General features: G+C 35.7%; 1 protein-coding gene across 1 annotated transcript in view; it reads right to left on the reverse strand.

Annotated features, from left to right (window-relative positions):
• Positions 1-11665: 11665 nt before the first annotated feature.
• The window catches only part of LOC149789771 (uncharacterized), a 33572-nt gene continuing 18800 nt past the window's right edge, over positions 11666-26437 (reverse strand). Inside the window, exon 3 of the mRNA XM_089973118.1 lies at positions 11666-15405. Coding sequence (XP_089829244.1) covers positions 14375-15405 — 1031 coding nt within the window. The 3' untranslated portion in view covers positions 11666-14374. The remainder of the gene's footprint in view (positions 15406-26437) is intronic.

The following is a 26437-nucleotide window of genomic DNA, read 5'->3' on the forward strand; positions in this document are numbered from 1 at the left end:
TGTCAAAGTCCGAAATCCCACCCGGTTATCTTGTTACACTAGCAAAGATCAAAAGGAAAAATAGTTGGACGGAAACCAGCCCAAGCCTCTGGCTGATAGTACAATACCCTGAACACAGAGGAACCAGCCCGGGTAAATCAACAAACACAAGTAGGGAATAAACCCCGACTGCAAAAACACATCTAAATAATGCTTTCTTTCCAAATTCTATTTTTAAATAAGTACACAAAACCAAATACTTTATGGGAAAACACATTTAAGATGGTGCTTTATTGCTCCATCGGAGTGAAAGTTGAGATCGAGTTCCTCACCATGACGCATGAGGTTCCGAAAATAAGCACGACTGTACTTTATACAACTTGAGATTTTTTATCTTTGTTTTCACCATAAAACAATTAACAAATACAAGTTGTTGTTGCTATAGGGGTTACCGCCATGTTTTCAACACAAGATAGGCTATACATGGCAGCCAGTATAAATGTTGGAGGAAGTATTAGGTAAGAACCACGGACCCACGAACAGCTACCGGCAAACTTTCTAAAATACCCACATTGGACGAACCAGAGACTCGACCCTACGCATATAGAAGTGAGATGGCAATGTTCCGTAATGGTGAGCGCTTTAGGCCACTCGAGGCCACTTTATATAAGTAAATACAGTAAAATATGTACCCTGTAGATGAGTGTGTGACACATTGTGTGTGTGTGTGTGTGTGTGTGTGTGTGATTTGGATTTATAACATAGCTTTAACAATTGTTCAGTCATATCGCTACGATGTCTGCAGTGTGGCAGTTTATAGTGATGTCTAGCACTGGAGCATCATGCTGCAGACATGAAGCATGATGTCCCACCCAGTCACATTATCCTAACACCAGGCCAACCATTCCTAACACTAACCTCTTAATGCTTAACACCAAGTGAGGCAGCTGTTAGTACCATTTTTGTAAGTCTTCGGTATGACTTGGCCGGGGATTAAACCCACGACCTCCCGCATCCGAGGTGGACACTTTAACCACTAGGCCAGCGGAGCTGTTTCCCTGTAGATGAAAGAGTTCGAAATGCAGGTATAGTCAGAAGTGTACAAACATTAACGTTATAATGATAGATAAATGGGTTAGTAGAAAAAGGGTTTGGAAAGAGATATGAGAGAGAGAGAGAGAGAGAGAGAGAGAGAGGGAGATTTTTGGAAAAAGTCCTTGAAATGCAAACATGAGCGAACAACAAAAGAACTCTGTTAATTTAATTTTAATCATCGTTTAATACAATCATTTTTCTTTATCAACATTTCCACTTAAAATCAAACGAAAACTTATTTTTATCGATTGTATTTTTTGTCAAGCAGTGTGCATTAATTTTCTGCAATTATCACATCAATATCACAACATAAATACCACTTGAGGGTGGCATCAAGGTGGCAAAGTCCATGAGAGTAAGATTAAAATGTAACTGACAAGATAAAATATAAATATTTATATGTTATTTGTATAACTGCTTTTAATAGAAAGTATCTGAATTATCACATACGCATGGTTAAGTGTGACTGACATTGACTACAAAATGGAAATTACATACTACACATCGTAGACAAAATGTTACGTGTCAGTTCATACTAAGAAGGAATGTAATTAATATAAACACTAAATAAAGGTGATTACATATTGTGATGAGACTTCAAAAAATGCAGAATATAAAGCATTACAAACTACATATGACCCCATTTCGTAAAACAGCTTCCACTGAGCTACAGTAGATTTTTATATATTTTAACCGGTGAGCCCACGTTAAATAAAAAAATAATGTTGAATCTCACTCTTTCACAATTCGTTTTCTTTTACATGCCAATGGACAAGTAACTTGAGCTTACCCAAGCCAAAGCTGATTCAGACAAATTAATTTGTAAATGTCTGAACATGTAAACTCGGATGAGACAGTTTTTCATATAACTTCACAATCTAACAATTGTTTTCCAGTGTGAAACTTCTACATATACCAGACATTTTATCATAAACTTCATGCTTTAATTTCTGGCTGCAGTTTATATCTTCATACGTACCTTATAGTTCCCACTGTGACAAACCAACAGATCGCATATTTAACGCTTACATTTTTTTTTCTACATTGCGTTTCCACTGTGACTAAACGTTTCTGCATATACTTCATACTTAAATACTTACATCACTTCATGTTTAATCATTTTTCTCTAACATAGGTCTCATAATCAACCTAGATATCCACTCTGATTCGATCACATATATCACATTTCTACATATTTCCATAGGCAAACACGTATGCACTTTGAGTGATCCATTACAACTCAGAATGATTTGAACACATACTTCACACTTCAATGATTTCTGCCTGCTTATATTCTTATGTCCTTCCTCAGACATCCACTCCTGAAGACCCTATGATCACATAATACTTAATTGCCTGAGAGTAATTCTTGTATGACATACTTTACAAACAAATGGTTTTTCTCCAGTATGTATCATCATGTGCTCTTTTAGATTTCCCCTGAGAGTAAATCGTCTGACATACGTCACACTCAATGATTGTTCTCCATTAGTTCAACCCTCATTAAACATTTTATCACACACTTTACACTTCAATGACTTATCTCAAGCATGCACCCTTCTGTGCGGTTTAAAATCCCCACTTATACAAAACATTTTACCACACACTTCACTCTTATATGGTCTTTCTCCAGTATTTTTCTCCATGAACAATCTTAAATCTCCACTCTGATTAGGGTTTCCCCGAGTGGTCTAAAGTGCTCTCCGTTACGGATCGAGTCTTGGATTCAGCCAATATGGGTATGTGAGAAAGCTTGCCAGTAGCTTCTCGTGGGTCGATGGTTCTTTCAGGGGTTTTCCCGGGTTCTTCTTCCACCATTAATACTGGCTGCCATGTATGTGCTGAAAAATGGCGTTAAATCCTACAACAACGACTCCAGTATGAATCATCCGTGTGCACTATCAGATTTCCACTGCAAGGAAACCTTTCATCACAAACTTCCAACTTGAATGGTTTCTCTTGGGTCCTACTAAACATAGAGAAGCCTAATGAAGCCACACAAAGCCTGACATTCATGCAAAGTCAAGAATGTAGAGGTATATTTATATTGTAAATGACGACTTATAAATAAATGTCAAACAAATCACATTTAAAATGTTTAATTTGAAAAATGTAGACAGATAATTGAGCTACCAAACAAATGTTTACAAACACTTCACTTATATGGTTCTTCCTCAGTATGAATTCTCATGTACCACTTTAAATTTCCACTCCGATTAAACATTTTATCAGACAATTCACACTTATATGGTTTTTCTCTAGTGCGAATCGTTATGTGCAGTTCTAAATTTCCACCGTTATTAAACATTTTATCACACACTTCACACTGAAACTGTTTTTCTCTAGAATGCATCCTCATGTGTAGTTTGAAATGTTCTCTTTGATTAAGCATTTTATCACATACTTCACACTTATGTTACTTTTTCCAGGATGAATCCTAATGTGCCGTATCAAATTTCCACTATTACTAAATGTTGTATCACACACTTCACACTTAAATGGTTTTACTCCAGTATCTAGCAGTCTGTGCTTCTGTAGCATTCCATGTACATCAAATACATGTTTCACTATTATGTGTCCCCATGCGCACTTTCTGCTTTTACTTTAACTAAAAGCACTTATCTGTGTATAGGCTGAGTGGACTCAAACTTGGAATAGGCCTGAGTAATGATCCTACTAAACACCCCAAAGTCGGAAATAATTTGTTTATTTGTGTTTTATTTTGTACATGTTCACTTAATTTTGATAATATTATAATTAAAAGTTTAAAAGGGATGTCTTGATGTTGATTGAAAGTAAAATTGGTACATATGCAACCTTAGCTGTCTCCCTTTATTACGCATTGTGATAAATACCAACAATTGTTAATAAACATACATTAACTAGTTTTTTATTATTGAGATATGACAGCATTATACTGCATAAATATAATATAATTATGTAATAAAACAATGGTAGATATAGCATGACAATAATGCAACCCAGCATACGACAAAAGCAGACTTAATGTGACAAATCCAGATTTAATAAATTTTATTAAAAAATACCTTAAGAGACAAATAATTATATATATTGAACAAACCGCCATCACGTGATACTCGTCTGTCAACCCGTTTATCCTACGATGGACCCTCATTAATTGCTTTAAATCATCACTCCTTGGCTCTCCACACTACATTGTGCTCTAGACTAAACGAACTGGGACTACATTCATCATTACCTAAATGTAAACAGAAGCGAAAAAGAAACGTTGTTTCAAAACTGGCCGGCGTAGAAGAGGAAGAAGAATTCCAGTTATCTCCCTTATTTCGGCTCAACAATTTAAAAAAATAATTCGACCGTTAATTTAGATAACCTAATTAAAATCCCTATTAATTCGTCAACCTTTGTGGCAACTATCCAGGAGATACCTCTGCATATTGTATTATTCAATGCCCAGTCAGTAGGACCACCAGAAAAACGCACATTAATAGTTAATTTTATCAACGACCAGAATATTGACATATTTTTTTCAGACAGAAACATGGCCAAAAACATCAGGCGATGAGCCCAGGTGTGCGGATCTAACTCCCACTGGTTACTCCATCAAGTCGTTCCCCCATTAATTCTCGCGGAGGTGGAATTGCTGTCATCACAAAGAACTCCAGGATAAAACGTCTTAACCATACGACAACATTCAATTTCGACCACACGTCGTTTGAACTAGTCCAAACCACACTCACACTCAGGTCAGTCCATTTTCTCTGCCTATACTGCCCTCTTCCTAGTAGAAAAAACAAGCCGGCTGACTCTCTTTTTTTTGGGGGGGGGGGACACTAGACAGGTCCTCCCAGTTCCAGAAAAAAAGGAAAAGTTGTTATGTATTCTGTATACCCCAAAGGTGTGTATGTTTGTTTTATTTATAATAGAATTTTGATCAGAAATTTTAATTTTTTTTTTTTTAAATTGACGGGGTATTTAATCCTTAGTGTTATCTAAAGGTTTGTTTATCCGACCCTGGGTTAAAACCCCGGTGTCGAAATCCATTCCCTTGTTTGTTTGGTGATCTTTGCCATATATCTCTAAGTCCCGTGTGTGCTATATGTGGATGCTATATGTATGTGTGCTATATGTTTCTATGTTGGGACGGCTTCTGTAGTCAACTTCCCCAGTTGTCTTCTCGTATACTATTATGCTAATAAAAATTTTCTCCCATTCATTATTTAGATTGAATTTTTGAGATTTGATAGAGAAACGGTGTGCTATTGTGGTTTTTATAAAGGAAACTCATTGTTTTAAGAGAGTGGTCATATGTGTCGTTTTCTCTCTATTTTTGTTTCCGAATGAAAGGGTTTGTCCGGTGAAGGCTCCACATTTTTCTTTAATTTCTTAATATTTCACTTTTAGCGGAGTGTACTCTCTATATTATTTATAGAAAGTGTAATTTGAAAGTCCAAAAAGTTTTTATCTTGTATATTTAGTATAGGTTATGTTAGTATTGTTAATTTTGTTACTTCTCTAAATGGTATTGTTTTCCCATGTTTCTGTTCTGTTTGTCCATTTCCTCTTCATAGGGTTTTCTGTCACTATTTCGCAGGCCTGTTCGCGTAGCGCCTTGTGACTTAGCCCTACGACGTCTATGCAACATACTTCTCCCACGCAGAGGTTCCTTGTATCCCTTACTTAAACTGTTGAAGACAAAAAAAATAGAGGATGAAAAGCAAAGTTTTTTTAAGAATTGGAAATTGAATCCAACTAAAAGACTAAAGGTGAGTGTAATGGGGGGGGGGGGGCATTGTCCCTGGTGGGTGTCCCGCCAAATTTGGTTTTCGTTATCTAGGGGTTGACCGCCCTCGATATTATTGCCCGGTTCAAGTAAATATAAATATAAGTGGTGATACTTATATGTGAAATAGAAAGAGATCTGAGCAGGTATATAGAACAAACCAACACGAGTCCCCGTACATGTAAACAAACAATTTAACCAATTACATAAAAACACTGTGAAAAATTCATTACATCAGGAATATACTCTGCTTTTAGAAATTTAACTTTCACCGAAATACAAAGAAAACGCAAATAGATTTAAATAAAATAGCCGATCTGTTTACTGATAGATTTAGTTCATAGGATTGAGTGAACAATCGAAGTCAACGTCTTGTACGATTGCATAACCTGTTCGTCCTCAGTTGTTCTGCTGCCACTGTAGCTGTTCAGACGCTTGGATCTCAGGACGATACTTTCCACCATCCGTCTCAGGATACTCTCAGAATACGTTTCAGAAATTAATACGTCGCAGGTTTGCGTCAGAGGATTATACGTCTCAGGATAATACGTCTCAGGAGCTATTTTCCCCCTTTTAAATAAATATAAATAGAGACAACCTAAATTTCCCGTGATTTATGAAACAGTTAATTCTTCATTATTCTCCCTCGTTATCAGATTTTACTATCAGTGCTAAACAGACGCTAAGGCTATCAATCGACTCCACATGTTCGATAATGACCCTAGTTAGTCAAATGGCCAATTCGTTACGTCTTGACCTTACACATTAACACATACGCGAGACCTGGGGTTCTGAGCCAGCCTCAATTTACACAGCGAATAAATAAGATACATCACATCAATCAATTACTAAATCATTTCAGTCGATACACACTTATTCTTAATCATACGTGAAATCTTCTAATCTTCGTAATCAAATTAACTAATGTAATGTATTAAATTCTTAGAACATAATTCTTATGTAAACAAGACGACAAATTCAAACAATTCGTCAAACTTATCTATAAAAGATTAATGTACGACTTCCTATGCGTAAACTCAACACAGTTATACTTCATACAGCAAATTATTACACGAATGTAGAAAAAAGATTCATGCAACTACAAGTAAATAACTTCAGCAAAGCATTATATATGGTATCAACAAATTACATGGAATTGTCACTCTACCTTTGCTTTCAACGTTCCTCCCTCTAATCGGCAAATTAGTTCGTCGGTTCTTTTCGACAAAAGTCCCCTTTGGACAACAGTTCTTTTACGAGGAATTTCTTGCAAATCCCAAGGAGTCCTATTTTTGGGTTTTCTCTTACAGGAAAAGCTTAGACTGATTAAAATTTCCGATGTGGCAATTTTAAAAACCTAGAAAAATGTTGTGTGGGAAACACGCCCCTTATTTAACGTAACCAGTCAGAATCAAATATCTCTGCCGCCTTTTTCCAGAGGCGGCCAAGTCAGGGTCAGCTTGACCTGATAGTTTGAGTAACAGAGTTTCTGCGATTTCTCAACTGTGACAGCTTTACCATTAAAAAAATGAAATTTTCTTGTCCCTAATAGTCCGCCTGGCTGCTGTATAAGCAAATGCTTAATTAGGAACAATATTCTCCCTCTAAAGGACATTACCGTACACGGTAGTATGGCGATATAATACGTGCCTGTCTCAATAAATCTAATTAATGATTATCTGGTCTCAGCTAATGTATTCTTGTTAGATCACCAGAAATTTGCCACCTCACAGCGAGTATGGTCAGACGTGTTTCTTTTTTTTTTAATATTAAGCTTGTTAAATGTATGTTAAGCTTCAAGGAAAGATTGGGCATGCGATGGGGGCAGGGTCTCGGCTCGCATATGAGTTACCGCTGATCGGTTTTACCATAGACCCCTCCCCCTACATAATCGCAGAAATAGTGTTAGAAAGCTGTTGATAAGTATATTCAGACATTGCTTTATTTTGGTAGATCTGTATTGTTTATCTTATTTGGAAATCTTTATCACTTGTCCACAAGATATCATTGTTGCTATTATGTAGTCTATTATTTTTAAAACAGTTTTTGGAGCAGTTTCCGAATTTCCTGAGCTATGGAAATTCCATAGGTGGCAACCTGATTATTATTGGAGATTTCAACTTTCACTTTGACTGTCCCGGAAACCCAAATACATCAAAACTCATAGATTCAATTAATGCTTTCAACCTCAAACAGTCAGTTAACCAACCCACCCATAAACATGGTCACATTTTAGACAGGATTCTTCAAAGACCTGATGAAAACATTCTACGGTCCTCCCTGGTATCCCATGAACTTGCATGAGATCACCTATGCATTATATACCATCTTGACGTATCAGTCCCTAACCCTCCACCTTTATCTGCTACTATGACAAATATAACCAAATTAATGCACGACATCCAAGCTAACGTAACAATTTGCTTACCTCCTACCGCAGAACAACTCGATAACTGCCTGCGTTCATTGATTGACTAACATGCACCAGCTACCAAGTGCAGAGTATCAATTTAAAAGCGTTCTCCGTTTTATAGCAGTATTAGGGACCGGCTTCTCACTACTAAAAGAGACTGCCGTAAAGCTGAGAGGCTTTGGATTTCCACCAGACTCACTATTCATAAGCAAATATATGAAGCCGCTAAGAAAAATGTTACAAATATAGTCCATGCAGTGAAATCAGCCACTACACTACTAAGATCATGGAAAGTTTCAGCTGCAAAGAGCTCTTCAAGATTACTGACAAGCTAATGTCAATGAACAAATCTGCACCACTTCCAACTACCTTCTCTCCAGTCAACCTTCCGGACATGTTTGCAAATTTCTTCCGTGACAAAGTACAAACCATTAGAGATAAGCTTGACAACACAATTTCAATTGACTCGTCATCACCATACAGTTGGGATACAGAATTTGAGTGGCAACCATTAGCAGCATTTGAACCTGTCTCTATGGAATTTGTACGTACAGTCGTGATGAAGAGTGCACCAAAGTCATGTGAACTTGATCCAATTCCAACATCACTGATGCTTGAGTGCTTAGATCCAGTATTGCCTTCACTAACTGATGTTATTAATACCTCTCTCTCATCTGGGGAATTCCCATCATTTTTCAAACCTGTCATTGTAAAGCCTATGCTGAAGAAACCAACACTAGACCATAACGATTTAAAGAACTATCGCCCAGTTTCTAATCTCCTATTCATATAAAAATCTTAGAAAAAGTTGTTCTATCCCAACTTGTATCTCATCTAAATTTAAACAGTCATTTTAGCAATGTACAATCTGCATATCACCCTTGCCACAGTACTGAAACTACTCTTCTAAAAGTAGTTAATGACATTCTCTCTGTGTTGGATAGCGGAAAGATTACAGTCCTCACCCTCCTTGATTTATCTGCAGCATTTGACACAATAGACCATGATATATTACTTCACTGTCTCCAGCATGTACTTGGCATTCATCATACAGCCTTACTGTGGTTCAAGACTTACTTGGTCAAGAGGACACAAATTATATCTGCAAATGGAATACACTCCAGCCCAGTTGATCTATGTAGTGGTGTTCCACAGGGGTCTGTTCTTGGACCTGTTCTCTTCATTCTGTACACTCAGCCGCTCTCAAGTGGCATATATCATCAACGAGTGTCTCACCAATTGTACACTGATGACACCCAAATAAACAAATCTAGCCATCCAAGTTGATGCTACCATCCAAGGTGTAGAGAGGTGCATTTCTGATGTGAAATCATGGATGACATGTAACAAGCTGCAGATGAATGATGGTAAAACTGAGGCCATTCGGATCACAACACAAAGATTTTCTCATTCACATCCTTTACCTCAAACAATAAATATCAGCAACACCAATATTAAATTCACACAATCAGTATGAAACCTAGGTGTTACTCTGGACAGTACTCTCACATTGCACCAACATGTCATGAACATATGCAAGGCTGCGTATCTTGAGCTGAGATGCATCAGCTCAATTCACAAATATCTTTCAGCTGATGCCACTAAAACACTTGTGTGTTCATTAGTACTTTCAAGACTGGACTATTATAACTCAATAATGTCTGCTTCATCTCAATATCTGCTCCAGAAACTTCAAAAAGTTCAAAACACAGCTGGTCAGATCATACTTAGAGTATCACGATCAGAGCACACCTCCCCACTTCTCTGTACCCTACACTGGATATCCATTTGATCCAGAATCAAACACAAACATTGTTCTCTGTGCTACATTTCACTGTCAGACTCTAGTCCAACATACCTATCTGACCTCACCCATGTGTACACACCAGCAAGATACTTACGCTCCTCTTCTGGCAAGCGTATACTCATTATTTCCACTATGAAAACAAAGTCATATGGACAGCATTCTTTTGCATACTAGGGCCCAGCAAAGTGGAATGAATTGCCCACTGAACATAGGCACAAAGACACAGTGATCACATTCAAAAGGGCTCTCAAAACTCACTTATTTCGACAGCAAGAACAAACTTAATGACCTAATAATGATTTCTACCTGAAATATTCTCAGCATGTTTTTTAATGTATTCTAATTTCATGGTGTTTGTTTTTGTAATCATTATTTGTTTTTTATCTTATAGGTGTTATCTAATGTTGGAAAGCGCTTAGAGCTTCTAAAGATTAGGCGCTATACAAAGTACTCATTATTATTAATATTATTATATATATATATATATATATATATATATATATATATATATATATATATATATATATCCAATTATTGATTAAGATGAAATAAATTAGTGCATTTACATGTGAAATTACATTCGTTATTTGTAGTGTATGTACATCTTTTCATGGTTGATCGTTTTCGATGAAACAACATCACAAATGTATGATTATAAATGTTTATAAATATTTAATTGGAACATCAGGAGGACACAATGTTCAAAATGAAATTAAATTTGACATAAGATTTTTTATAATCAGCCAGTTGTGATAGTGCTTATTTTGCAATAGTTTAAGCATTAGCACATCTGACTTGGCCACAGTGAATCTGTCTTTAAATCTGTCTTTATCATATGCTATCATTTCAAGTTTATTACATTATTATGTTAAACGTATGTATCAAAGCAGCTGTTGTGTGGCTCTGAGACCCTTCATTTTCTTTGAAAATCTTCACTTGCATTTTTGCCAACAAATTTAGTACTTTCACTTACAATATTGTACATATTTGATAGACGGATAGCTATCAGTCTCATTTTCAATGCTAATTTTTATACCCAAGAGAGCATTGGTCATAGTCTGAACCATTCCATTAAGGAAAACTGACTAATATTTCTCCTAAGAAACAATTTAAATGATCAGAATGTTATTTTTAATGCTATATCTTGCACTTTTGTTGTGGACATTGCGAATATCATGTTCATTCATTTGCTTCTTTCAAAGTGTCATTTGTGACACAGTCATCCACATTGTTCACTTTATCATCTCTACCTTTAAATAGATGAAACCGCTGTTTTAGTTCAACCACAAACACATTTATAATAGACTCAAACCTAAAGTCTACTACATGAGTGTACATAACTTGATAACAAATTAGTTCCTAATTCAATATACTATTTGTATTCCATGTGTCATGTATGTGCCTTTAATATCAAAGTGTTAGCATCGCTGAATACTGAATGATTCTGACGATGTAGAGCTAACGCAGGAAAAAGGAGTATATAATAATATTGTATGTATCTCAATAACGTAATTAGCTTGGTCAATAACTCGTTAATGAAATTTTATTAATAATTATTGGCAAGTGTGAAATAAAGGGACAAAACAAAGTGTGCATTCAAACAACATTAAAACAAACTGATTTTAATCTAATATTGTCAAAATAAAGTTTAATATAGTACAATGCACGCAAATATATACAAGTTAAGCAAAAATAAAGTCTTTATCTGAATTTACATCAACATGTCTAACTTTGTGTAACTTTACATGACTTTGTCCGACTTTGTGGCATTAAGTAGGACTGCATTTCTCGAGGCTGTCTGACATTTCAACCCCAAGACATATCGCCTCCAACACATTTCAACCACAAAGACAATTCAAGACCAAGACAATTCGACCACAGCTTAATTTATTGTGCTTATTGTTTTGTGATGATATAATAATGCAACATGGTCAGTAACCGTTTTTTTTTTCTATATAAACAGGATCAGTCAAAAATACAATGAAGTCCAGTGGGTCAGCCATTCAGATTTTACAAACAAAAGAAGCATACCTCGCTACATGTATTGTGAGGATTTTAAGGGGAGCTTACATCAACAATGTTAATGGTTAAAGAAGCTAAGTTCTTTTCTGATATATAATTAAAAGAAGAAAAATACACTGCAGTTTTAGTACCAAATGGATTATCACTCTTTCTAACCAATTAATATTTAACTCTATAGAAAAAGATATAAATATATAACTCTATAGAAAAGATATACTAGCTATAGAATAAAAGTATTCACACTGATTGTCTCCCTTTACCTTGAGATAAGAAAAATTAAATACTAAATTTTAAAGGCACAGTGGCATACTTTGAATGTTTAAAGGTTTATATTTGATTTATTTTAAAAACAATTTTAAATCTATGTCGAAGTATTTGAAACATTTTTGTATTCTTTCTATTATATACTACTAATCATAAAATATATATTGTCTTTTGGAAAGTTAAATATTATTAAAAATTTATATGTATATGTATTCGTACTATTTGTTTATTGTAAGGAGGATTTGGCTACTAACTACATGCTTAGTTGGTAAGCTTGAGGGAAGATAATCATTTTATACGTATTTTATAACTAAAATGCAAGAGTATAAAAGTCACATCTATGCTACTCAGTAAGTTCAATTCAGAATTTAATAAATAAATAAATAAATAAATGAATAAATATTTCAGACCAGTAGAATGACAGAATAAAAGGATAATGAATCATTACACTTATTTATATTGCATATGAAATGCTGCCATTTCCCACATCTATTACAAGACAAAGCAAGTTGGTTAGGCCATACATGACTATCACATTTTACACAAGGATAAAACAAGATTGCCACAATTAACACAGTTCAGTTAATATTATACCAAAATATATCTGATTGAAATGTCACTATAAAAACTGTATTTACTATAAATTAATATATAATTTGCACCCAAGTAATTGTATACCAAGCATATTTATTAAAGCTTAGGATACAAACTGGCATGTAATGAAAATTATCAGCTCATTTATACAAATTTACAGCATGTGGAACATTATTTTTCATACCTATTTCATACCTATTTCTTTTCATTCAAATTAGCATGAATTTTTAACTTAATAAAAGTCACTTTAATTATAATTAACTAATAATTTAGATTTTTTGGGCAATTTAGCAGTTTGTTTTGGTTCTTGCAGACATCGATTGAATAACTGATTAGTGGGTACGACTACTACTAGTGTGCTAATTATGGTTTAAAAAATAAAGTTTTTTTTATACAAATTTACATTCTGTTGTAAATTCTATTTCTTTCTATTTAAATTAGTGTGCATTTATTAGCTTAGTAAAAGGGGCTTCAATTATAATTAACTGTTGACAACTTTCTGGGTGACTTAGCACTGTGCTGGTATCTTCCTTAATTGCAGACATCAATGAATAATCATGTGATTTGTGGCGATGACTATTAGATATCTGCTAATTATTGTTTTAAAAATGAATGAATTGGAGTCGAATTGTCCTACGGCTAGGGATAAAATGACTTGGGGTCTAAATTTCTTGGGAATATTCTTGGGGCCAAAATGTCTCGCAAACTTTTGCAAGAAATTGTGCTTAATAAAATGGCATTATTTCTCGAGAAATTGCAATGGTCATTGGCTCCAACTTGGAATAGAGTCTGTGTAAGTACTACTCTGCTACATGTATCTAATTATTTCATATATATCCTTTCACCCTGGGGCAACTTCTCCAGATACATTGGGCCAAGTTCTCCATGGGGCAATTTCATGAGAGGCAATTTCTCCATGTGCTTCATCTAAAATTCTACTAAACACTACTAGGCCTAACAAGCCAAACAAAGCCTGATGATGTCAGACAAAGCCTGATGATGTCAGACAAAGTATAACAGAGTCATGTGAAGTCAACAAAGAAAAGACTACTATGTATTAATATTGTAAATGATAATGATGAACAAAAGTCAGACCAATTCAATTAAAAATGATCATTTTCATTTTAAAATAATTTGATAAAACATGTAAAAATAATACCCTATCCTTGTTTTTCTCACTGAAATAACAAACGTATGTTGATAAACATTTTACATAAATCGATCTTTCTTCAGCATGCATCCTCATGTGTCGTTTTAAATGTCAACTCCAATTAAACATTTTATCACACACTTCACACTTGAATGGTTTTTCTCTAGTATGAATCATCGTGTGCAGTTCTAAAAGTTCACTCTGATTAAACATTTTATCACACACTTAACACTGGAGTGGTTTTTCTCCAGTATGAATCCCCATGTGCAATTCTAAACGTCCACTCTAATTAAACAATTTATCACACACTTCACAATTGAATGGCTTTTCTCCAGTATGAATCCTTATGTGCCTTTTTAAGTTTCCACTCTTATTAAACATTTTATCACACACTTCACACTTAAATGGCTTTTCTCCGGTATGAATCCTCATGTGAAGTCTTAAATCTCCACTCTGAATAAACATTTTATTGCATATTTCACACTTATATGGTTTTTCACCAGTATGAATCCTGATGTGCAGCTTTAAATGTCCACTTCGATTAAACATTTGATCACACATTTCACACTTGAATGGTTTTTCTCCAGTATGGATCCTCATGTGCCGTTTTAAAGGTCCACTCTGATTAAACATTTGATCACACATTTTACACCTAAATGGTTTTTCTCCAGTGTGAATCCTCATGTGCTCCTTTAAATGTCCACTCTTATTAAACATTTTATAACACACTTCACACCTGAATGGTTTTTCTCCAGTATGAATCCTCATGTGAAGTCTTAAATCTCCACTTTGAATAAACATTTTATCACACATTTCACACGCATATGGTTTTTCACCAGTGTGAATCCTCATATGCAGCTTTAAATGTTCACTCCGATTAAACAGTTTATCACACATTTCACACCTGAAGGGTTTTTCTCCAGTGTGAATCCTCGTGTGCTCCTTTAAATGTCCACTCTTTTTAAACATTTTATCACATACTTCACACTTAAATGGTTTTTCTCCAGTATGAATCCTCATGTGAAGTTTTAAAGCACCACTCTGAATAAACATTTTCTCACACATTTCACACTTATATGGTTTTTCACCAGTGTGAATCCTCATGTGCTCTTTTAGATGTCCACTCCGCTTAAACATTTTATGACACACTTCACACTTGAATGTTTTTTCTCCAGTATGAATCCTCGTGTGCCTTTTTAAGTTTCCACTCTTATTAAACATTTTATCACACACTTCACATTTGAATGGTTTTTCTCCAGTATACATCTTCATGTTCAGTTTCAAATCTCCATTCTGATTAAACATTCTATTTAACACTTATATGTTGTTGTGTTTTTTACCAGTATTCATCCTCATGTGCCTTTTTCAATGTCCACTATCACTAAATTTTGTATAGCACACTTCACAGTTATATGGTTTTCTCCAGTATGCACCACTTTAAATTTCCATTCTGACTAAACCATTCATCACATACGACACCACACATAACTTTTTTCACGAGTATGTTTTTTTTTCCTTCATCTGCAGTTTCAAATACCACTGTGTGTTCAACGTCACACACTTAAATGTTTTCTTCCTGTATGTATCCTCAGTTTCAAATCTCCATTCTGATTTATCCATGATGTTTCTTCGCGTGCTGTTTTAAACTACCTCTCTGATTAAATGATTTCACACACACTTCACACTTAGGCCATAAACTTTTTTTCTCCAGTATCTAGAATTCTGTGCTTCTGTAGTGTTCAACGTAGATCAAAACACATTTTTTCACTTGCATATAATCCGCGTTCATTCAACTTTTACTGTTACGGACATTAATAGTAGTAATCCACCATGGTCATACAGAGTTATGGATTCAGGAGCACCGATTTTGATCGGAATCGTAGTGTGCCAAGAGGGAAAAAAAATCAAATTAAATTAAATTAAAAAAATGTAAAGACAATGGCCTAAAATTAATGTAATCAGTATTTCAATATAAAGAGATACAGATTAATGTGTTTTGTATAATAATAATAATAATAATAATAATTTAAGCAATTTAAATAATGATAATAATAACACGACTACTACTACTACTACTCCTACTACTACTACTACTACTAATAATAATAATAATAATAATAATGTTTTTTGTCTAATGGGTCCCACAAGATTATATGATAATGACAATTGTTTATTGGGAACATCTGTCATTTTTGTCCTGAGTTCTGGAAGAGTCCATTTTCAAGCACCGGAATCGTAGTGTGCCACTGGTTAACATAGTCTGCATCGTGTTTAATTATCATTCTGTTTACATTTAATATGTCAGTGTCAACAAAGATGAAAAATAATCCAAAGACAAATAACTTAAAATTATTGTAATAAGTATTTATAGGTTACTGCATTTGTATGGGAAAATATGAACGAGTTTTGAGATGTAATACTGCACGAACTTGTGAGTGCAGTATATCCTTCCGACAAAACGAGTTCATATTTTCCTATACAAATGCAGTAACTTTTTTATTATATGCTCATTTTTTTAAAATATTATACCTAAGGTTTAATTATATAAACAAAATACACTACAAGAAACAACGTCAATGAATGAAGGCCGTGTACCAAAGTAAATACACAAGCGCGGATTTGTCGTTACACAATGACATCATTATTAATGCGCACATAACTCCTCCCAGATAAATTTTGAACTTAGTCGCGCGCTTGTCATAACTTTCGAAAGAAAATGGCGTGTCTGGTTAAAATTGAAATTTGCAGTCATATTGTAAATGAATGCGCACTGCAACAACTGTTCATTTGATCTGGAATGAATATATTTTGGTTATTTGATTTGATTCGACGAAAGTTTGTGATTTTGGACTCGATTCATTTGTGCAAATTATACACGAAATACATCGGATTGAAGTGGTGCGGGAGAAGCGTGTTTACGTCTGCAAACGTGTTTCTGTTTCTGTCATTGAATGTTTGAAATCACAATGTGGGGAAAATATGAAGTCTTTCAATTGCAATTATTTAAAAGACGCTATGGAATTTAATGCTTATTTCATTTTGAGTGAAGTAAGGAGGATGTAATTGCACTTATCATCGAAATTATAGCACAATTTCGAAATGTGTAATCCAGATTGAAAACCGATGACATGGCTCATGTAATTCGGATTTGCAGAATTAAAAAAAAAAAAAAAACATTTTTAGGAAATTCAGGATGTAAAACTGTAAGTATATTTTATTTTGCCATTCTTATCACCAGCTAAAGAAAACAGTATATACCTTGTCACTTGTATGTTATTTGTAAGGACATACTCTTCCGTCATTTATATAATGTACCTAGCCTAAATCCGTAACATTATATCAACGCGGAATGTGCCAAAACAGCTGGGGTTCTTTTTTGCAGTCCACAAAACATGTTTTAGTTCATTATGAAACAAATTTAAACAACCACAACGTAAACAGCCTCTTACGCGAGTGTACATGGTTTGTTTACAAATCAAAAGTGCTGGCGTCTGAGTCAAATGTTTGTTTACAAAAGGAAGTAGTTCCTTTATTCACGAGAATGCTGTATGTGTATTGTCGCGCGCGTTCAGTATCGGGGAATATTGAACGATTCTGACAATGTAAAGTTAACGGAGAAAAAAATTTGGCTCCATGGATGTATCGGGCCAGGACATTTCGCTCCACTTGAATGGAAATTTCGCCGCACATGGTACATGGACGTTTGGCCCCATGGACGTTTCGGCCCAGGACAATTCGCCCCACATCAATGGAAATATCTGATAATTATAGAAATGCATCAGCATTACACTACTGTCCTCATTTTACTGTACTTAACCAGTTATATTTAATTTCATACCCCATAATCTCATCTCTCTCTCTCTCTCTCTCTCTCTCTCTCTCTCTCTCTCTCTCTCTCTCTCTCTCGTTCCGATGGCCTAGTGGTTAGAGCGTGCGCCTCGGATGCGGAAGGTCGTGGGTTCCATCCCCGGCCGAGTCATACAAAAGACTTACAAAAATGGTACTAACAGCTACTTCGCTTAGCGCTCAGCATTAAAAGGTTAGTGTTAGCACTGGTCGGCCTGGTGGCAGGATAATGTGACTGGGTGCATGATGCCCCAGTGCTAGACATCACTATAAACTGCCACATTGCAGACATCGTAGTGATTTGACTGAAATATTGTTAAAGTTACGTTAAAAATCCAAATCTCTCTCTCTCTCTCTCTCTCTCTCTCTCTCTCTCTCTCTCTCTGGGGGCCACGAGTGGCCGAGTGGTCTAAAGCGCTCTCCGTTACGGATCATTGCCATCTCACCTCTGTCTGCGTAGGTTCGAGTCTCGGATTCTGCCAATGTGGGTATGTGAGAAAGCTTGCCAGTAGCTTCTCGAGAGTCGGTGGTTCTTTCCGGGGATTTCCCGGGTTCTTCCTCCACCATTAATACTGGCCGCCATGTATAGCCTATCGAGTGCTGAAAAATGGCGTTAAACCCGACAGACAAATCTCTCTCTCTCTCTCATTTACATTCAGCATGCCGGTATATCAAACAATATTTTCCACTTTTTCTTTATTATATAATAAAAGACTGATCAGAAAATTCATATATCGTTTACAGTGATCTTTGTTTTCTGTACCGCAGTACTTTAATTTTCGCTGTTACGCAAACTGACGAAGACACCTTTTTACCGTTTATAGGAAATCTACCGATCGCCACTTATCAATAACAATGTTCGTTTACCCAGTCAATTAGCGTAAATTAGACACACCTCCGTCAACCATTTACGTCCGCATTTTTCTTCCTGTCCGAAATTAGATGTAAAGCCATGCATTTGCGGGGTTTCAAAAGTTGTTGTGTACCCTTGCCAAAGAAAGACCTTTTTCGAAGTCAGCAACAAAAGACTTGACTTTCTTTTCAGGCAATAGGTCTTTTATTGAACGAAAAACCTAAAACTGGCGGGGAAAAAGTAAAACTATATATGGACACAATGCTTATTTAGTTTTGTTTATTGCCTTTTATTTGCTTGTGTGTTTTCAAAGTTTTCCAATATATTGCACGAATAATGCAAGAATACCTGCCGATAGAGGATCGAATGTTATAGGCAACATAATGAAGCGAATTGCTGATTCTTTCATATGGAATTTAGATATGGACGTGTATATTTAGACTAAATATGTTGCAAATTTATTTCCTGTGCCAAAATACTGTTCATTCTTTTTTTACACATTATTTTACAAAAGTAATTTTCAAAATCTTCTTTCAGCCTCAGTACACACACACACACCCACATACACACGCGCGTTTTTATAATGTCTCTTCTTCTTCCCTAACATGATGCAAAAACACAGCGGTATCTGTTTCAAGTCAACACTGGATCTGACAAATCCATGTATTTATAGCAGTTGACAAAAAGGCTTATTTACTACTTTGAATGTGCCATCAATATACCAGGCTTTGGCTATTCCAAATAACTCTAGCTTCTTGTTAGTGGCAAAGTTCAGGTGACGCTTTCTGCCAACGACGACATCACAATCTTAAAAACATTTCACTAATGGTCGAGTATTGTGTACTGTAATGGTGATCAATTTATATAAGAACAAAGGTTTGAGAAGGGGGGAGGGGGGGGGGAAATTATAGGGTATGAAATGAAATGTTCATTGATGTCGGTCGAAATATCCAGGGCCGAAACGTTCATGTATCAGGTGGAGAGTAATGTCAATTGAAGTAGGCGAAAGGTCCGTTCAAATGGGGCGAAATGTCCTGGTGCCTTTTACTATATAACTTTTTTTATTGGCGTTTGAAGACTACAATAAATCCTCTATTTATCTCATTATGATTTTTTGTTATCTATATGCTTAGATAAATAGTTTCTCGCATATAAGTAGCTAGTGTAATAAGTCATTATTTATATAGGGATTTCGTCTGTTATCAGACGACTTTCTATATACTACCAGTATATTATAATATTGCACCCAATTCAAGGCCTCAATTTAAGTATTGCAGAAGAAGGAGAAGAAGACGGTGAAGATGGTGATGAAGATGAAGAAGAATGTTGGCAGGAAACGAGTAGAGAAAATAGAGTGTTCGTTTTTAGAATGTTCTTATAAACAAGGAACACAAAGAGATAAATATGAGAAAGATAGCAGCAGATGATAGACATAGCACGAGTCATGGTAGCTCTGGGAATAACAAATAAAGACTTTATCGATCACACTGAGAAGTTGACCAGGAAAGGAGAAGATAGATATATCCCAAGACCGAGAGGAAATATTACGGCCCTCACGACAGATAACATCATCATTACCTTTTATTGCAAGTGCAATTGAGTGTTTGGCCAAAAATTTCAAAGCTATGGGATAGTGGAATCACCTAAAAAAAAATCTTCTGCGATTTCCCTTTAACATTGCCTGATGCGTTAAATATCCTAGGTTGTAATCTGGATTAAGATTAATAATAATGTTTTTTATAGCAACATCAACAGGAGGATCAGCACGGTCTTTTGCTCCCTTATATCATACTGTGTGCCATCAGGATGATCGGAAAGGTCCTTCGCAAACATCATTGATGGACCAGATGATACTGTATAATCATCAGAGTATGTTGCTAGATCTAATATTCTAGTGGCAGTGTCAACGTTATCCTGGACTGTGTAAATTTCCTTCCCATCAATCATTTACACAGAACTTTTAAATAGCACCACGATGCAATTATTAACAAAATCAACTCTGGCATCAGCTCCGTATTATGTTTTAGCACGACGTCTGTTACAAGTTCTTCTTCTACTTCCATAAATGCCTCAGCGTGTAAGAAATATCTGCTTGTATCCTGAACCTGTAATTCAATTCGTCCAGTCTCATTTGTTTGTCGTGCTTCATAAGAATAAAACTGATAATCGCGTGCAGATTCATCTCTGAGAACTGGCGCATCCATATCAAACTCTGGATCGGATATATTCTTAAACATCTGTATTATAATTATTTTTGTCTTAACACGAACACTATTTCCCACTATTAAATTTGATGCTATATTTGTTCTGCTTCTTCCGCCAGTTCCTCTAGCTTTTGATTTGCGGCTTGATTTATTATTTTACTGACATTTGCAGGCATAATTTCAGTGCTTGGTAATTTTACTAATTTTTGAGATTTTCGTCGTATTAATCGTGCTAATCTATCGTTGATTGCTGATAATGCTTTACCGGCAACATTACCAAAATCACCAATATCTTTATCACAAACAACGTCAATAGCTTTTATTCCTAGTTGTTTTGCAATCGGCATTGCTTTTGGGGCTATCCTTCCAAGTAAACCCTGAACAACATCGCCGAGCACATCACCGTAAATCGCTTCATAAGTAGGTAATCGATAATTCCTCACCCTGATCATTAGAAGTCCACGTTGAGCATTGTGTACAATCATCTTATTTATTATTTATTTATCTAATCGCTGTGGTAATCATCGATATCCATGAAACCACCTGTAAATAATCTTCCACAAATATCAGCTGCTTTATTAAAAATGTTTGGGGATTAATGACCGGCTCATTTTCACTCAAATCAGAATTTATAGTCGATCTATATCATAAAGATTGTTTTAGAACAAGAAATAAGACCACTTCCACTTGACATAATCCAGGTAGTAAAATCAATTCCGGTTGCTCCTTTTCCTCACTTGCTGCTTCCACATTTTTCTCAAACGGTCTTAAAGATGATCTTTCTACCTTTGCTTTTTTAAGTAGGCTCTCTAGACCCTTCAAGCTTCAGCATCAACATTTGCTGAGGCGAAGAAGGTTGTTGTTGTTCTATTTGGTGCAGAGGTGGAGGAAGTTGTTATGAAGGTTCTTGCGGGGAGATTGTGGCTGTTGTTGTTGAAGTTGTGACTCCAAATACAATCTATTTATGTTGTTAATATATTTATCGTATACTTCATCATACTTTCTAGCCAGGGGTTTGTTATAATACACGCGATATAACCATTTAAAATAACTATCAGTATTTACGTTAGCATGCTCAGGTTTTAAAAGTTCAGACTTTCGAGAAAAACTATTATATGAATTTTTTTCCTTAAACTTTTTTTAGTAACATCTTCTATAAATTTACTAATCAGTTTAAGATTTTCTTTTCTTACTTCAGATCTAGGTGCAAATTCTTTTTCTACATCGGCTATTTCACTACGAACTTTGCCAATACCTTCAAGTATTTCTTCATCTACGGGGGTGGGGTGGGGTGGGGTGGGGTGTTGGAGCTATTTCAGTTGGATGTCCTCGTAAAATCCTTTTCGTTTGCTTTGTTCTTGCCGCTATTATTTCAGTTTGTTCAGCAGTTTGTCTTACTGGTAGAAGAAGACCTTCAGTAGCCGTCGCAACTCTTTCAGCTATTTTCGAAACAGGCTTAAGCAATTGTTCCGCACATTTTGCAAATTCAATTTGAATTTCTAGTCGATCTTTTAGTTTTCGCCTGACAGAATCAAGAACAGGAAGAAATTCCTTTATTGCTTCTAGGCGCTTTCGAGCTAATCTAGCTGTGTAAGATTCCGTCGCTGGTGCCATTATTGTATCAGTGTTGATTTAATTACCCGCACGGATTTATAACAATAAATTTACACGATCCCCGAATACAATATCGCATAGGCCTTGATAATATTTTTGGAAGGAGACTGAAAATTATAGCCGCACAGAGGGGGCGACTGCAAATAAATGTCACGGTGGGTAAACGCGCGTGCATACTTAAAAAAAAAACGAAGACGACAAAAATACAGTAACAAAAATATAAACTGACCCAATTAGCGAAATTCTCGGTTGGTTAGAGGCTTTGGTTTGACGTTATTGAACCTTTATTCTTCTTTCGTTTTCGTAGGAGGCTTTAGTTTTTAAAAAATGCGTTCTAAAAATTGGTGGGTTCGCCCTCTCTACTGCTCCATTAGTAGATGACACGTTTACTCGCTGTCAGCAAAAATGATTTGAATGGCAATTATTATTTATATTTTAAAACAATTCTAGTATATACAAGGACACGGTTAGCACTGGGGTCAAAACTCTAATATATTCAAGGACATTTAAAGGGATTTCAAAATCCAAGAACATTCAAGAGTGATACCAATGATGACATTGCATTACAAACTTCACGTAAAAAGATGTTTTGTTCCACAGTATGCATCTCCATGTGAATTTCTAAATATCATCGCATACTTTACATTTTAATGGCTTTTTCCAGTATGCATCCTCATAAGATTTTTCAAGGTTTCACTGTGACTAACATGTTTATAATTTACTTCACCTTTATGTTTTTTCCCCAATATGTATCCACATGTGATTCTTCAAGGTTTTACGGTGACTAAATGGTTTGTCACATGCTTCACACTTAAATGGTTTTCAAAGTATGCATCAGCTTATGTATTCCAGACCCGGAAGCCTCACAAGAATTTTTGAAGCCATACTTTCCACATTGCACAATGTATGTCCTTTGATTGCCTCTGGATTTCCCTTTTGTATTAAGTAAGTTTATTGCAGTCAACTATCAATCATTGTTTCAATATTGTAATGAGATAACTTTCATCACTATTTATTTATCGGTGACACAGATCAACATAGAGCTGAAGCTCTAAGCGCTCGAATTTCATGATGGTAATTAATGGCATGGTGGTAAGTGATAGTATATAATCATGTCACTTTATGTCACAGTGGTAAAGGGTATATATGACGACGGCAATTTATATCGCGATTGTAATATATGGTAATGTGGTAAGTAATGGTATATCCTCATGGCAATTTATATCACGAGGGTAAGTGATAATACATCGCGATTGTAATATATGGTAATGTGGTAAGTAATGGTATATCCTCATGGCAATTTATATCACCGTGGTAAGCGATAATACATCGCGATTGTAATATATGGTAATGTGGTAAGTAATGGTATATCCTCATGGTAATTTATATCACGAGGGTAAGTGATGGATATCACAATATTCATTTATGTTTGAATTTGTCGTCTTGTTTGTACAGGAGTCAGGTATCCTAAGATTTCATGTATTACTTTAGTTGATGTGAGTTACGAAACTCGGTTTGAATTCTCCGATCATAGATGATTTCATGCATGCTAAAGACTTGAATGTGTGTATTCGTTGAAAATAGCGTAGTTAAGCCATATAATGAATTTCAATAGTTCATCTGTGTAATTGAGACAAGATGGGAAATGTTTTGTCTCGTGTGGTGTTAATGTGAATGATGAAATAGTCTTTAGGAATTACATTAATCTTATGAAAATAGGGTTGTTTGTGGTCTGCCATGTTTAGCTTGATCAGATAGCCTCTGTCATCTGTTTGTATGGCAAAAAAAAACACACCAAAAAAAAAACAACGATATCTGACATAACGAGTGGGAAGTAATGATCTATTATCAGTAAAATATCTGATGGAAGATTTAGGTTGCTTCTCTGTTTATTTGGAAAGGCGAAATAGCTCCACTGACGTATCCACTGAAGTATCTACGCACTGACGTATCCACGTACCTACGTATTCAAGTATATACGTGCTTACGTATCCACCCACCAACACAAAGTCTGAGGGCCCGAAAAGGCGAGACAGTATAGGTTGGATAAGGAACAAAGCGAAAGGACCGACAGGAACAACTACAGTGAAGTTGGAGTGAACTGGAACTAAGCAGGTTATGAAGTTGTACAAAGCGAAGATTTCGACCGTTCACTCGATTCAATGATGAATTATCTCAGTTAAAATAGATCGGCTATTCATATAAATATATTTGTGTTTGAAATTCGGTGAATGATTTATTTCAAAAGGAAGTGTATCTTCCTAACGTAATGTATTAACACAGTTGTTAATGTAATTGATTAAATTGTTGTTTTACATGTACGGGGGCTCATGTCATTCTGTTTGATATATCTGCTCAGATCTCCATTTATTCCACCTATAAGTTTCACACTTGTATTTATATTTACTCTGTCCGGGCAATAACACCGAGGACGATCATCCCGTAGATAACGAAAACCGAATGAAGCGGACACCTTGTAACAAGATACAATCTGCCAATCAACCCACCCCCACAACCTGTCCCTACAAGTGTGCGTTAGTCCGAGGGATCAGAACATTTTTGTAAACAGTCTGATCAAATAGAGAGTAGAATATAATAAGCATCTAAGTATTGATGATTTCAATAAGTACTTGTCAAGAAACAGTTATTAGAGTGAATCGAACCATTGTCTGCTTATTTTCTTTTATAGTCTGTGCATGCAATTGTTTTGCCATTTCTTTTCAGATTGTGATGGAAATATTGTAAGCTTCACGCAGAATTTGGGGAGACATTCCAGCTGTGTACTGCCCGTTTATTTATCGTTGGCGGAAGGATAGTCTGGTTTATTTGAATAGGGCCATACTGAAAGTAGGATAAACACGTTTTCGAGTAGGTCAGTAAAACTTAAGTGTAGGTAAAGGAATTAATTCTTGTGTCACCGTACAAGTAGACCAGGATGGCGACGGACATACAGTTAGTTGGAGAATTTAAGTCTATTAGTAAGGACGAATTGGTCGAAGGGGCCAAGTTAGGTAAATTTGTTGAGTGGAGTGTGAGAGAACACAATGAGCAACTAGCAGCTTAGCGCGAACGAGCAGCTGAACGTTAGAAAGAAAGACAAGCAGCTGAGCTAGCGGATGAGCGAAAGCACGAAATAGCCAGATTGCAAGCCGAAGAAAATCTAGAGAACAAGAAAATTTGTAAGCCATGGAGAGGCTGATGATCGAAGCAGAGTTCAGAAGGGGTGAAAACCTTAATGAGCGTGCAGGACACATGGGTGGGCGACTTGAAGACAGACGACCGATACAGATCATATTGTCCATGTTTAACGAAAAGGATGAAATCATTGAAAACGTTTGGACGCATTTGGAAAAGTTGGCACTGGTACATCAGCTACCCAATGACCAGTTGCCTTCAATGTTTCGGCATTACTACATGGAGCCGCGAAAGATGTCTATCATGATATGACACCGAACGAGGTAGAGGACCACTAGACTCTAAAGAAAACGCTTCCTCTACACTATGAGCTGTTGCGAAACGTTTCGAAAACACTCCAGAGAATCGTCGAAGAGAGCTACCGAAACGCGCGCACAATTCCATAGCCGCGTACGCGTACGTTTTGATAAATGGGTGTAAACGTCTGTTACCACGCTAACGTATGAAGGCATACGTGAGAAATTTTGAAAGAGCACGTCTTAAGTATATATATATATATATATATATATATATATATATATATATATATATATATATATATATATATAAGACTTAATAGTGTTATTAGTAGAGCGTGAGTGTTCAAACTTGGATGATATAAGCGTGATGGCCGTGCGCTGTGAGAGCGCGCACTCG

This window comes from Sinohyriopsis cumingii, chromosome 10 (genome assembly GCF_028554795.1).
Source record: "Sinohyriopsis cumingii isolate HCF-2022 chromosome 10, ASM2855479v2, whole genome shotgun sequence".
In the NCBI taxonomy this organism is placed as follows: domain Eukaryota; kingdom Metazoa; phylum Mollusca; class Bivalvia; order Unionida; family Unionidae; genus Sinohyriopsis; species Sinohyriopsis cumingii.